The sequence below is a fragment of the Grampus griseus genome (genome assembly GCF_964374135.1).
Source record: "Grampus griseus genome assembly, chromosome: 5".
Classification (NCBI taxonomy): Eukaryota; Metazoa; Chordata; class Mammalia; order Artiodactyla; family Delphinidae; genus Grampus; species Grampus griseus.
Genome location: NC_138998.1, coordinates 75,846,951 through 75,860,994, shown reverse-complemented (window position 1 = coordinate 75,860,994; position 14,044 = coordinate 75,846,951). Strand labels below are relative to the sequence as shown.

Sequence of the window (14,044 nt, the reverse complement as noted above, 5' to 3'; positions counted from 1 at the left end):
ATAAAGAGGAACAAAGAGCGTTGCTCACCAAACAGTTCTACAAGGATTAAGTCATAACCCACTGCAGTCACTGACCAGCCAGTGCACTCTCAGAGGAAATTAAGACATAACAGGATGAAGCACTCTGTGCTTCAGACAGAGGAAATTAAGACCATAACAGCGTGTTCTGTGCTTTGGACAAGCAAGCCTCTTAGTGAGATGTATATCTCGGGAAGAACTTCAATGACCCCAGATTCTTGCATCTTCCTAAAGAGAAGCACTAAAATCATTAGCTGTAGATATTTGTTATTTGTGACTAGCAGTAATCTTTTACCAAGATGTCTGCTTGACTGCACACGTTCCCTAGCCAAAAATCATATGCATACAGGCTTCTTCCCTACCCTTCGGAGAAGTTTTCTCAGAGCTCCTGAGAGGCTATCTCCTGTGCCGTAGTCCTTTAAGACCCTGAATAAAACTTAAACTCACAGCTCTTACACTGAGCATTTTTCTTTAAGTAGACACATCTTGGTTTTAATTTCTAATAATGCTAAGTATCACTAGATATAACCCACATTGACAAAAAAGCTCACTCACTGGGGTACTCAATCGTTTTTAAGTCTAAAGGAATCCTGAGACCAAAATGTTTGAGAACTACTTCTTCAAATAAAAAAAAGGCAACAACAAAAAACTGTCTTTTGAAAATTTTCAACTTTATACTGCACATTTATCATACAGAGCTCCTCAATCATTAAGTAGACAACAGCTATTTAAAGTCTGTTCAATTATTCATTAGCCCATTTATTTCAGAATCATTTATTAAGTACCTAATTTGTAACTAGCATTGGGCTCAGGCTTGCAGGAACATAAAAGAAATAGATAATACTCTTGAGTTTAGACTATATTTAGATAAAAAGAAAACTTCAACCAGAATAATAGGGAATTTGAGGCATCATGTAACTAGATCCCAAATTTTGTGCCATAGACACCTAGGAAAAGGCAAAGACCACCGGAGATGAGGGCTGATCAGGAAAGCTTGAAGAAAAGTCTACTGTCTGTCCATAGTGGTTTGTTATTATGGGTAGAACTCATTTATATAAGAATTATTCTCCTAAATAGTGATGAAATGAGATTTTTTTTTGCAATTAGCTGAATACTTTAAATGTACATTGGGATGTTAATATTCAAGAAACCTGATTATGATCTATTTTGGAAAACATGAAATCCTTTCAAGAGGAGATGTAGATCTAACACATGTAAATCAGTCAGCACAATGCTAGACACATAGCAGATGCTCAGTAAAAGTTAGACACTATTATTAGTACTTTTTATTATTCATTCATATATTTACTTGGGGCACTTTAAAAGTTAGCTGAATTGGTAGTAGGAAGAAAAGGATATTCAAACATCTTTTCCATCCATTTCTGCTCAAACTGTTTAGGATTATCCCAATCACGTTTCTCCCTCCTCTCTTTATCCTAAAACCGTATAATGGCAGAGAAATAATGGAGGGGAGGGTGTGTGTCACCCTTATTTCATTTACTTCATCAACTTGTCACCTGACTTTAAGAAGCAGGAAAACTTTACTAGGCTACATTTATCTAAAAGATAAAACCCTGCAGATTTAAGAACTATTTAAACTTGAAAAATTTTGAGAAGCATTTAGAATAGTGGCTGGCACACACTGACCCATCAATATATAAAAGCTCTTAATATTATCAACATCATCATGAAGAATTTAGCATAACAGCATTGGAATACACGGTTTTTTAACAAACAAAAACCCATGTAGCAAGAAAGCTGCTTGGTGATGGAATCATTTCTAAATCATTTCAGTAAGCTCCAATGTGAGCCTGAACACATTCTACTGTCCTGTAAGTTTTCACTTCACAGAATTCAATCCAACTGATCCAACGGAATACTAAAGCCATTGCTTGAGCCACCTGCCCCTAGGGTAGACTGAGGACTTTTCAGTTATGACCAGTTCTCACAGGCACATCCGTACTGCACCCTCATCAGAAGACTTCATTTTCTATCACAGCAAGTTCTGTACTTAAAAGAATGAAAATCTAAAAATGCAAAAAACGACACGTGAGAACTGTTACTGTCAGGGGAAAATTACAATGAATGGAATGAATGAAAATGACAGACTTTTTCATTTACATAGTGATTTCAAAATAGAATCTTTTCACCCGTTCCTGGTAATAATGGCACCAAAGGCACTGTTTTCATTCTGTTATCATGACAATTTCTTTCTGTGTAGTACAGTTGTTTTTCTTAGTTTATTCTATGCAATGGAATTACTCCTTTCTAACTTGATTATTATTGTTCTTTCGTTTAACATTAAAGTAGCCTAGGCAGCTGCAACTTTCATCCTACTTACTGTCAAAATGTTAGGTAAGAGGAAGCTCAACTGAGTTTAGGATTTGGAAATACTGTATAAATTGAGTTTGCTTTTGACTCTCATAAAAGGAAGTCCTAAAATATTTTTTTGCACAGCAGTGAAACAAACATTTCTCCATTTTGTTAGACTTCATCACTTCACAATCAAGAAACACTTGGAATGTGGGTACCGACTATGACTTTTGCTTGTTACTCCACTCCCTATCAACAAATGTTTAGGATTATTTCTACATCTGCTTGCCAGATCACTGCCAGCTGAGGTATAGTGTTGTCACTGAGAATATATGTTGGCAAATGAATCTGATCCAAAATGTTTCAAAGAGCTACTGTGACGTCATTATCTGCTTCCTAAAATAAACTAAGAGACACATTACAGTCAAATATGCTAGTTATTAATACTATTATTTCAAGCATTCTAGAAAAATTCTAACCAAGACCTAAAACAGAAATAAACATGCTCAATAGAAAGGAAACAAAGTTATCATTGCTTCTAAGATCATATGCCTGTCTTACTAAAAAGCCCACAAGAATAAACTAAAACACTAGGTACACTATTAACTGGCTGCATAAAAAATAAACATGCAAAAAATAAATGGCTTTTATTTGTATATCAATCACAGTTTGAAAAACAAAAGAGGCAAAAATACTTCCTGACAGCTACAAAAATTTTATAATATTTTAAGAAATTTGTAGACTTATATGAAAACTCCAAATCTTTTTTTTTCCCCCAAATCTTTTTACTGAGGTAAAACAAACTAGGTAAGTGAAGATTACACATTCTTGTGTAGTAAGATACAGTATTGTCACAAGGCAGATTCTTTTCAAATTACATAATTTATAGCACTTCGTGAATTTTCATTTAAAATCCTGTTGACGGAAAGAAAAAAAGAAAAACACATGACCTAAAAGTTGCAGGTTATGTTTTATTCGGGTATCTTACCGAGGACTATAATCTGGGAGATGGCCTCTCAGATGCTCTGAGGAACTGTTCTAAAGAGGTAAGGGAGGGCTTCCCTGGTGGCGCAGTGGTTGAGAGTCCGCCTGCCGATGCAGGGGACACAGGTTCGTGCCCTGGTCCGGGAGGATCCCACATGCCGCGGAGCGGCTGGGCCTGTGAGCCATGGCCGCTGAGCCTGCGCTCCGCAGCGGGAGAGGCCACAACAGTGAGAGGCCCACGTACCGCAAAAACAAAACAAAACAAAACAAAACAAACTGTCTCTGGTTTCAGTATGAAGAATGGCTGAGGCGGGAGGGCAGGGAGTGCACAGGGACTAAGGACGAGGCTACTCCAACCACGGTGGTGAGAGAGCAGGGTAACCCCAACTGGAGGATGGCCTCGGACAGAGAAGCAGGTGGATGCTGGATACTTCAGGTGTAAGTCACCAAGTCACAAGACACCACTTAGAGAGGCCATCTGAATGACTCAGAGCTTTCTGGCATAAGAAGCTTCTTGGATAGTACTGCTCCTGGTGATAATGTTCACACCCTTTGACCCAGTCATTCTCCTAGGAATCTATCCTAGGGAAACAATCAGAAACTTGCACAAGATTTATTTTCAAACATGTTCAGTACAGTCTTATTTATAAATTTAAAACTGCTAAGCAATCTAGGAGAATTTTAAAGATAAATTATGGTACTACCATACAATGGAATATTAGGTAGCCATTTAAAAGTCATATTTAATGTCAAGAGAAGCTGCTCAGAATATGTTAAGTAAAAAAAAGAGAAAACGCAGGCTGTTCAAATTAACACAATTTTATTTTTAAAATACAGAAAGGCCTGCATGGACATATGTAATTAGTGATTGCCTCTTGGTAATGTAATTAGTGATTGCCTCTTGGTAATAAGACTGTTTTTAAATTTCTTTGGGTCTTCCCATTTTTCCAGTGTTCTCTAAAATGAGAAGGTATATTTTAATTTTTGAAATTATTTCTATTTTTAAATAATATTTTTTGAGCATTTACTATGTGCTAGGCACTGTTCTAAATGTTTAATGAATATGAACCCATCTAATCTTGAAAACATTTCTAAGATACAGAAAAGTTAAGTGACTTGCTCAAAGTCACAGAGTAAGCCAAACTTTGAACCCATGCAAGCTGACTTGAGTCAGCTCTCTTACATCACTACCCTACACTGCTTGTGGAAGTACTGTATTTATACTCAAAGAAATAACTTTAAAAAGAACAAATTATTAAGACAACCCACATAATGGGAGAAAATATTTGCTCATCATATATCTGATAAGAGTTAGTATCCAGAATATATGAAGATCTCTTTTACCACTCAACAACAAAAAGGCAAAAAAACACACAAAAAAACACACATAAAAACAAAAAAATCTCAATTAGAAAACAAGCAAAGGATTTGAATAGACATTTCTCCAAATTAGATATGCAAATGGTCAATAAGCCCATAAAAAGATGCTTGACAACATTAGTCATTCGGGAAATGCATCAAAACTATAATGAGATAATACTTCACACCCACTAGGATGGCTAGAATAAAAAATGGAATAAGTATTGGCAAAGATGTAGAGAAACTGGATCCCTCACACGTTGGGGTGGGAATGTGAAATGGTTCAGCTGTTTTGGGCAACAGTTTGGCAGTTCCTCAAAAGGTTAAACATAGTTGCTGCATGACTCGGCAATTACACTTCTAGGTTTAACCCAAGAGAAGTGAAACCATATGTCCACACAAAAACGTGTATCTAAATGTTCACAGTAGCATTATTCATAATAGCCCAAATGTGGAAATAACCCAAACGCCCATCAACTGATGAAGGGATAAACATTTTGTTTATCCATATGATGGAATATTATTCAGCAATAAAAAGAAAATATAGATACATGCTAAAACATGGGTAAATCTTGAAAACATGATTCGTGACAAAAGCTAGACACAAAAGGCCACAACTGTATGATTCCATTTATATATATCCAGAATAGGCAATCTATAAAAACTGAAAGTAGATTAGTGATTGCCAGGGGCTGGAGAAGGGGGTGAATGGGGAGTGACTGCTAATGGGAACCAGATTTTTCAGTGTGACGAAAATGTTCTGGAATTAGATAGTGGTTGTGGTTGCACAACATTGTGAAGATGCTAAAACCACTGAATTGTATACTTTCAAATGGTGAATTTTATGTGAATATCGTCTGAATTTTAAAAAAGAACAAATTATCTTTAGTAAAAACTCAGAGCAGTTTCTCTCAATTGCAGAGACTTTCTACTTCCCTTTTTCTTCTATGCTGCAGTACTAACTTTAAAATGTCAAATTACTGTATCTCCGCTATAAAAACAGGATAATAATAGTACCACTCCAAGTCGGTTTGAAGATTAAGAGAGTTAATGTGTATAAAGTCCTCAGAACAGTGCCTGACACAATAGTTCTCAATAGCTGTTAGTAACAGTATTGTATTTGGAGTCTAACCAGGAGGTGAAAAAAATTACAATTTCTATTTTTCTTCAAATTATTGTTTAACAGACACTTCAATGAGTGGAAAATTTATCTGACTAAATAAAATCAAGAAGAAAAGAGCACAAGCTGATTTTTACATAGCTGCTGCTGGTCTAGCATTTAATTTAAAAATACAATAAACATTTTGGTCTGTGACTAGAATGAGATGCCAAAGAGTTTCGGGTCTATTAATCCTGCTCTACCTGTCACTAGAGTACAAAGGGGTTCCAGACACCAAAAACCCAATAATTATATGAGATATACTAGAAGATCAACATGAGAAAACAAAGCCTGGAGAAGCTGGAAGAGAAACTGGGTAATTTTCTAGTTCCTTCTAAGTTATTAATAGATATTCTTAGAGCCACTTCACAGCAATGCTTAAGACACTATGAATTTCTAGACTATCAAATTTACCCATATTTAAATAGAAGTTAAACACATATTCTGAAGCCAGACAGTGGTCATGGACTTCTTTAGATTAGAAACAGTTTCTAATGTAAATTGTTTCTTTCCTATAAACTAACTGTCTTTAGATTAACAGTAATTGCTTTATCTGGCTTAAGGCAAAAAATCAAGCTGTTACAAGTCTTCAGGGATGAAGAGGGAGCTGGCAAAATCAGACTGCTTAAGAGGATGAAAAAAACAGCTTCACATATGTTTCACATTTATGTAATGCAATAGAGGTCAGGCAGCTGATAAAGCAGAGAGGTAAAATTACACCCAGACTGAGCACTATAAATAGTGAGTGAGGCAACAAATAAAAGGAAACATTGCACATGAGTCAAAAGTAGAAAGGATTGTTAGATTAGTATTGGTCTCTTTCAATCACATAAATAATAGCACATTAACAAATATTTATTAAGTGTCTACTATGATCAATGAACCATGATACATGAACAAATACATTTTATGTGGGGTTATAAATTATAGGTTGTTTAGTCTAAAAAAATTATCTTAAACTGTCCTTTTAAAATTTCTAATGAAGTTTTCCTATCTGAAAATGGTCCAAAAGAGGATTCAAATAAAGGATTCTCTAGAGATAAAGAAACCACGGTTGAGAATGTGGGAATGCTACTGAAGAGACATTATGATGATGATTCCTTGTAGTCCTACCTGTATCTGTGCGTTTCGTTCCCATCCTGAATCGTATCTGCTTGCCCTGAAGGACCTCAGAAAGATGTTTTGCAGTCCAGTGTTGGGCTGGCCAATCAAAAACCATGTTACAGAAGATTGCAGGTTGTTGTAAAGACATTATAATTTCTTTCGCTTTCTCTGGTGTAAAAGGTTTGACATGTTTACCTAGGGAGAGAAATAAATAACTAAAAAGTTATTTCATATAATATGAAGAATAAATAGCTAATATCATTTCTATTATGGCAAATCCTTCGGTGTAATTGCACTTCATTTATTACTCTTTACATAAATATTTGGCCTCAAACAGCCATAATTCTTCAACGATTTTTCTCAAATATTAAATTGTAAATGTTGGAAAATATTTACAATCTTCAATGTCAAAAATGTTTTTTTAAAAAGGCTTTCCAAGTATTTATGTACATTTAAAAGATGCAATTTTTTGACAATATTATTTCCTAAATAGAGAATTATGTAAGAAATGCTGATGGAACCTACTCTTGAACAACTAGTGTTGCTGGACTCAGCAACAATTCTACTTGATATAGCACATGTTCATGCCAAAAAGACTACCGCATTCACACAGCAGTGGATGGGGAGCGGGAGAGGGGATTATTTTATTGCAAGATTTAAAAAGATAAAATATGTGCTAGGGTGGATATCAGTGTTAATCCTTGATTCTGACTGCATCTATAAACTGTACAAGGCAATATGCACAAACTAACACTGTGACTTACTGAGGACTTCAATAAATTTCAATCATAGAATGTTAATCCGGGATAGGAGGGTAAAGATTAATATTTGTTAAATAAAAGAACAAGTGGGGACTTCCCTGGTGGCGCAGTGGTTAAGAATCCGCCTGCCAATGCAGAGGGTACAGGTTCGGGCCCTGGCCTGGGAAGATTCCACATGCCACGGAGCAACTAAGCCCACAGTAGTGCGCCACAACTACTGAGCCTGCGCACCTAAAGCCCGAGCTCTGAAACAAGAGAAGCCACCGTGGTGAGAAGCCCGTGCACCAGAACGATGAGTAACCCCCTCTAGGTGCAACTAGAGAGAGCCTGCGCGCAGCAACGAAGACCCAACGCAGCCAAAAATAAATAAATAAATTTATAAAAATATATATTAAAAAAAATTAAAGAACAATAAGTTTCTCTTTAAAGACATCTCAAGATGAAAGTTTGGGGGGGAAGTTGAAAAATGCTTCATACTCTGATCCCCAAAACATGAATTTATGATTCTCTAGTACAATCAGCTAACCCCTCTATTTCAGTTACCTAATCTGTAATTACATTTACTCAAAAAATTACGAAAAGTTCATGAGTAATCCAAATTCCCCCTTCAACCAACCTTCTTCTAAACTTTCTGACAAAAGGAGGAGGGATGGAGAAGGACTCATCGAGGAACCTGAGTAATTTGTAGTTGTCTGAATGTGAGGCTTGTTTTTAAAGAAAATGAAAATTTAGGTCAGTTTGGCCCTCCTTTCTCAGACAAGGACAAAACCCAGAAACCTCTCCCAAACCAGTGGTGAAAGCGAGCAGGCTCTAAGCCCTCAGGAGCTGACATCTAAGAACACTGTGGCCCCTTCTGGGTAGTCAGGGCTCTCATGTGAGGACATCAGTGTGGCTGCTTCAGGGGATGGGCAGGTGCCAGAGGTGGGGCTACGTGGAGTAGGGAAGACAGAAGGCACTCTTAGGTCTCTATGTAAAAGAAGGCCCAAGTTTATCTTTAAGTGACCTTTACCTACTGAAGAGCCCTGTTAAGGAAAACAGGCTGTAACCAGGAATTGTTTAAAAAAGGTCTTAACCCATGCCAGCCTATAAATGTAAGCACAGGGGTACCTAGATTGCAATGTACCAAGTCTTCCTGGACTTGCAGTGCCTGGATTCCCTGTGTATGAAAATGGACAAGCCACATTTTTTATTATATATTTTTAAAGTTTTGCTAGACCATGAAAAGCTACAATTCATTCATGATAATACCTGTTGCTTGTGACATATAAATTAGTACTACCCTTTGGGAAACAACTGGGAAAATGAAGCAAAAGTCTCAAAGAACCACCCATTAACCTAATAACTCATGTTAGAGGAATTTGCTTTTAACAAAATAATCATAAGCCACATACATATTCATTTATAGTATATATATGTACACACATATGCATAAAATATCTATTACTATAATAAAAAACCCGAAAATACAAACAACCAAATGTCTCAAAAGTAGAAAAATAATTTACTAAATATTTCTCCCATAGTACAGTCCCCTGGTACATTCAATTCATTAACAATAAAAATGAGGGCTCTGTAGCAATGTGTGGAGCTGTAGGGACTGGAACTGACTCAGAGAGTTATTGCAACAGCTAAGTGAGAGGAGTGGTAATAAGGCCCTGAACAACAAAGGGTGGCAGTGAGGAAGGCAGAGATGGTAGAGATGGAGAAATACTAGGAGAACAACGTCAAAGACTATTACGACTGAAGAGATGTGGGGTAGGAGGCAGATGCAGCTGTAAGGAAGACTGAGGTTTCCAGACTTTGTGACTTGCCACGAGAGAAAGGTTAGGAGTGACATCTCCTTCTGTTAGGAAGATGAGAGTTTGGTTTTGATCATCATCATCATAACAATACCATATATTTACTTGTATAAGGCTCTACTATTTGCCACACACTTTTATATACATTAAAATAAAAGTGCTCATTGGATCCTCTAAGAAGCCTGTAAAACACAGGTACAGAAGGTATTTTATTTCCATTATCCAAATGAAGAAATGGAAGTTCAGATGTCAAAGGTCAAAACACCAGTGATGATAGGACTATAGGTCAGGTTCCCTGATTCCAAGTCCAATGCTCCTCCTACTGCATAATCCTGCTTCCAGAGAATTAAAACTGTAGGACTTACACTAGCACTAAAAACAGAGAGACAGTATAACCCGAAAAGATAAGCTGGTGCAGGGAAGCTTTAGATGGATCCATAGATAATAAATCCACATGTGCTGTTGGGGAGAGAGGAATGTTCTGGTTTGTGCACATGTTTGTATGTGTGGTGGGGGGAGTAGTTAATATCTACAGTAGAGATTGCTAGTTGCCTACCTTACCCACTACTGCTTTCTTCTTCCTCACTAACAGAACTTTGGGCAATGGGAGCGGCTGAAAAATTACATTTCCCAGATTCCTTTGCAGATAGGAGTGGCCAGATATATATCTGGAAGTTGCTGAGTCAGCCTTTCCCCTTTATCCTCCTCTCCTATATCCTGCCTGGAAAACAGACATCATGTTTAACCATCTCAATAGATAAAAGAAAGGCCCAGGAAATTGCAAACACCGGCTGAAAGAATGCAAAGATGTCCATCTTTGTGCCCCGGAACCAAAGCCAGCAAAATTGTATCCCCTGAACGCTTTCATATAAACACATTAACTCATAGTCAGGACTCTGTTATTAGTTCATAACTGGTATAGCACCTTGCCTTCTGAGGCTATGGTTTTCAAGGACAACCATATTCTCCCTAGAGAGTGCTCTGTGGCTTAGGCTGGATGAATCATGGCTGGTGTGACTCACTGTAACATTCTTTCAGTTCTACGTTTGTAAAATGTTCAAGCTTTGAACATTTTGCTTCTAGAACTTTAAAAGGCAGAGAAAAACAGAAGCACCAGTCCTTTGGGGGTGACGATTTATTTATGCTGCTTATCTTAAATCAGAGCCAATAGATCACACGGCTTTGAATGTTTTCAAAACAGTTCTCATATCTGTACACCTAAGTACGCGGGCATTAGTAACACGAGTAGTGTTTTGACAGAGGAGCTTCAAAGAAGTAAATAAATATTTTTTCCTCTAACATAACATTAAATTTTCTAAAAAAGTATTTAATGATCTGATCAAAAAATGCCAAACATCCCAAAGGTTATTTAATAGGAGACTCTAAAAACTAAAGTTTGCTGAGAAAGTACCAGGCCCAGTGATTGGAATATATTAAATGCTCAAACATTTGCTAAATGAATGAAAAGTGCTATAAAGCATATGCAGAGTAGATCAGTACGATGCTCACCATAATAGGAAATTAGCATATTTGAAGAATTTCAGGTCTATCAGTGAAATAAAACAATCAGCTGGTTGTGAGATAAAAGTAATCTGGGTTCTGATCGTTTAATCAACAATGAACTGGGCTATTAACAAATTGAAGTGTTACAATTTTCTTTAAAGAAGAATACAGTCTATACTGTATTAATTAAATAGCCTAGGGATGCACCCAATCATTCCATGCCAGGGATATTTGCAAAGAGCTATAAAAATTCTGAAGCAACCTCAAAAGCCTTTAAAGAATAAATGTATTTAGGTCTAAACTTGCAGCAAGTAGCAATTTCTAACAGAAACTGCTGGAAAAAATGATTAGTGATCTAGGTGTCGCACAATAGTCTCTTCTCCCTCTAAATGTAGCATGTTATTCAGATGATTGATTACAGCTTTGGTAACAATTCTTTGGAGATGGTGAAACACCATCAAAAAGCAATTTACTTTTTTCTCAGTTAATTTTTTCTTTAATTAGTGCAAAGGACAAGATAATTTGAAACCTAATTTCTCTGAATTTGCTAGCAATCTGGCTTCAGTCAATTAACATCTGGCTTGGATTTGTATCTGAGATTTAGAATTTAAGACAAGAAATATCAAGTTTCCAGAATACGCTCCTAATATTGATAGAATACAACAAAGACAAAGATCCTGAAATTGAAATTAACTCGCTTCTCATGTCAGGTATAATTTTAATAATTATTAATTTTAAATTTAATAGTTTTATATTTTATTAAAAAATTTTCAGAAGGTGACATCAGAGTAAGCCTCAAGTTACAATGCAGAGACTCACCACAGTGATACAGTATGAACAAAAAATTGGGTCCTAGCATTGGGAGCTAATTTATTTCTAAATATATACAGGTAAGCCTATGATGGCCTTCATCAATCTGATGACTACTGTATATACACACAAGGGTCATCTACCATCTGGAATGGTAGATATCAGCGTAAAAAATAATGAACATTTAAACCAGGTCAGAAAAACGCTGATGGAATTATGCAAGTACTACTTAACAAAATGATTGTGTTCAGACTGAAGACCGAATGGTAAAACTTACACCAAAGATGATTTTAATTTTATAGTCACTATTTTAAAATGTCAATATGAACTGAGAAAATTCTGCTGCTGATGAACTGTCATAAACCCTTTGAATTTCAAGATCTAGAAGGTGGTGCTGATGAAGAAACCACAAAGTGTTGAGGCTGTGTTGACATGACCTTGCCAATACCAATGCTCGGTGTGGTAGTGAACACCCAACCAGGTTCAGGCTGGGGACTGGAGACAGTTACATGCTGGACATTTACCATCCTCTTCTTCCCATCTTCTTACACTTGTAACTCTTGCCCAGTTAACCCAGAAAATTGTCTTCTCCTCCTCACTTTAATCCATTTATGAACCAGAAAATGACTCACAGTGCTTGTAAGTTCCTAAACCTAAAGCAAGATAAGTAAATCTATATTTTAAGTGAAGTTAATACTCGAAAGATTGGTGCCTCAAAGACTGGAGCTCTTAAAAATGCTTCAAAGTACCTGCAAAATTTCTACCAAAATGTTTCCATTTCTTCAGCCTCCACTAAGTAAATTTTCCGTAATTCAGAATAAACTGGGTATTTCATCTCTTTTCATCAAAAATATTCAACAGAAGAGTCTTGAAGAGGTATGTGGACACTGACATTCATAGTAGCACTACTCATCATAGCTAAAAGGTGGAAGCAACCCAAACATCCATTGACAGATGAAGGGATAAACACAATGTTTATACAGGCAGTGGAATATTATTCAGCCTTTAAATGGATGGAAATACTGTCACATGCTACAACATGGATGAAACTTGAGAACATTTTGCTACGTGTAAAAAGCCAGCTGCAGAAAGACAAATATGGTATTATTCTACTTACATGAGATACTAAAATAGTCAAATTCAAACAGAAAGTAGAATGGCAATTACCTTGGGCTGAGGAGAGAGAGAAAAGGGGAGTTATTTCCTAGGTACAGAGTTTCAGATGTGCAAGACAAAAAGTATCTGGAGATCTGTTTCACATTAATATGAATACACTTACTACTGAACAGTACTCTTAAAAATGGTTAGATGATAAATTTTATGGGTTTTTTTGGTCACAATTTAAAAAATACTGAACAGTTCTGTTCAGTAATTACTGAAAAATTTAAAAAAAATTATTTATTTAAAAAATTTATTTATTTATTTTTGACTTAAAAAATTTATTTATTTTAAAAAAATTTATTTATTTTATTTACTTTTTGGCTGCATTGTGTCTTCATTGCTGCGCGCAGGCTTTCTCTACTTGCGGTGAGTGGGAACTACTCTTCATTGGGGTGCACGGGCTTCTCACTGCGGTGGCTTCTCTTGTTGCAGAGTACGGCTCTAGGGGCGTGGGCTTCAGTAGTTGTGGCACGTGGGCTCAGCAGTTCTGGCTTGCGGGCTCTAGAATGCAGGCTCGGTAGTTGTGGCGCACGGGCTTAGTTGCTCTGCAGAATGTGGGATCGTCCTGGACCAGGGCTCGAACCCCTGTCCTCTGCATTGGCAGGTGGATTCTTAACCGCTGAGCCACCAGGGAACCTCTATCTTGTAATAACTTTTAATGGAGTATAATCTGTTAAAAATGCTGAATCATGTTGCACACCTGAAACTAATATATCAACTATACTTCAATTAAAAAAATTAATCAGAAAAAAATTTTAAACTATCAGAGCCCAATGGAAACAAATACAGTCTCAGTCTGAAAGACAGATTCAAAGTATTGATTTTTAATTTCACTGAAACGCTTCAACCAATGTATGATCCTAGAAGTAACATCTCACATTCAGAATTCGAGTTGATTCTTTTTTTTTTTTTTTTTTTGCGGTACGTGGGCCTCTCACTGCTGTGGCCTCTCCCGCTGCGGAGCACAGGCTCCGGACGCGCAGGCTGAGCAGCCATGGCTCACGGGCCCAGCTGCTCCGCGGCATGTGGGATCTTTGCGGACCGGGGCACGAACCTGTGTCCCCTGCATCGGC

General features: G+C 36.9%; 1 protein-coding gene across 3 annotated transcripts in view; it reads right to left on the bottom strand.

The window, feature by feature from the left end:
- The window catches only part of HSPBAP1 (HSPB1 associated protein 1), a 49,836-nt gene that overhangs the window by 30,619 nt on the left and 5,173 nt on the right, over window positions 1–14,044 (bottom strand). For all 3 annotated transcript variants that reach the window (XM_082654413.1, XM_082654415.1, XM_082654414.1), the window contains exon 2: window positions 6,947–7,132. In XM_082654413.1, the coding sequence (XP_082510539.1) occupies window positions 6,947–7,132 (186 nt within the window). The remainder of the gene's footprint in view (window positions 1–6,946; window positions 7,133–14,044) is intronic.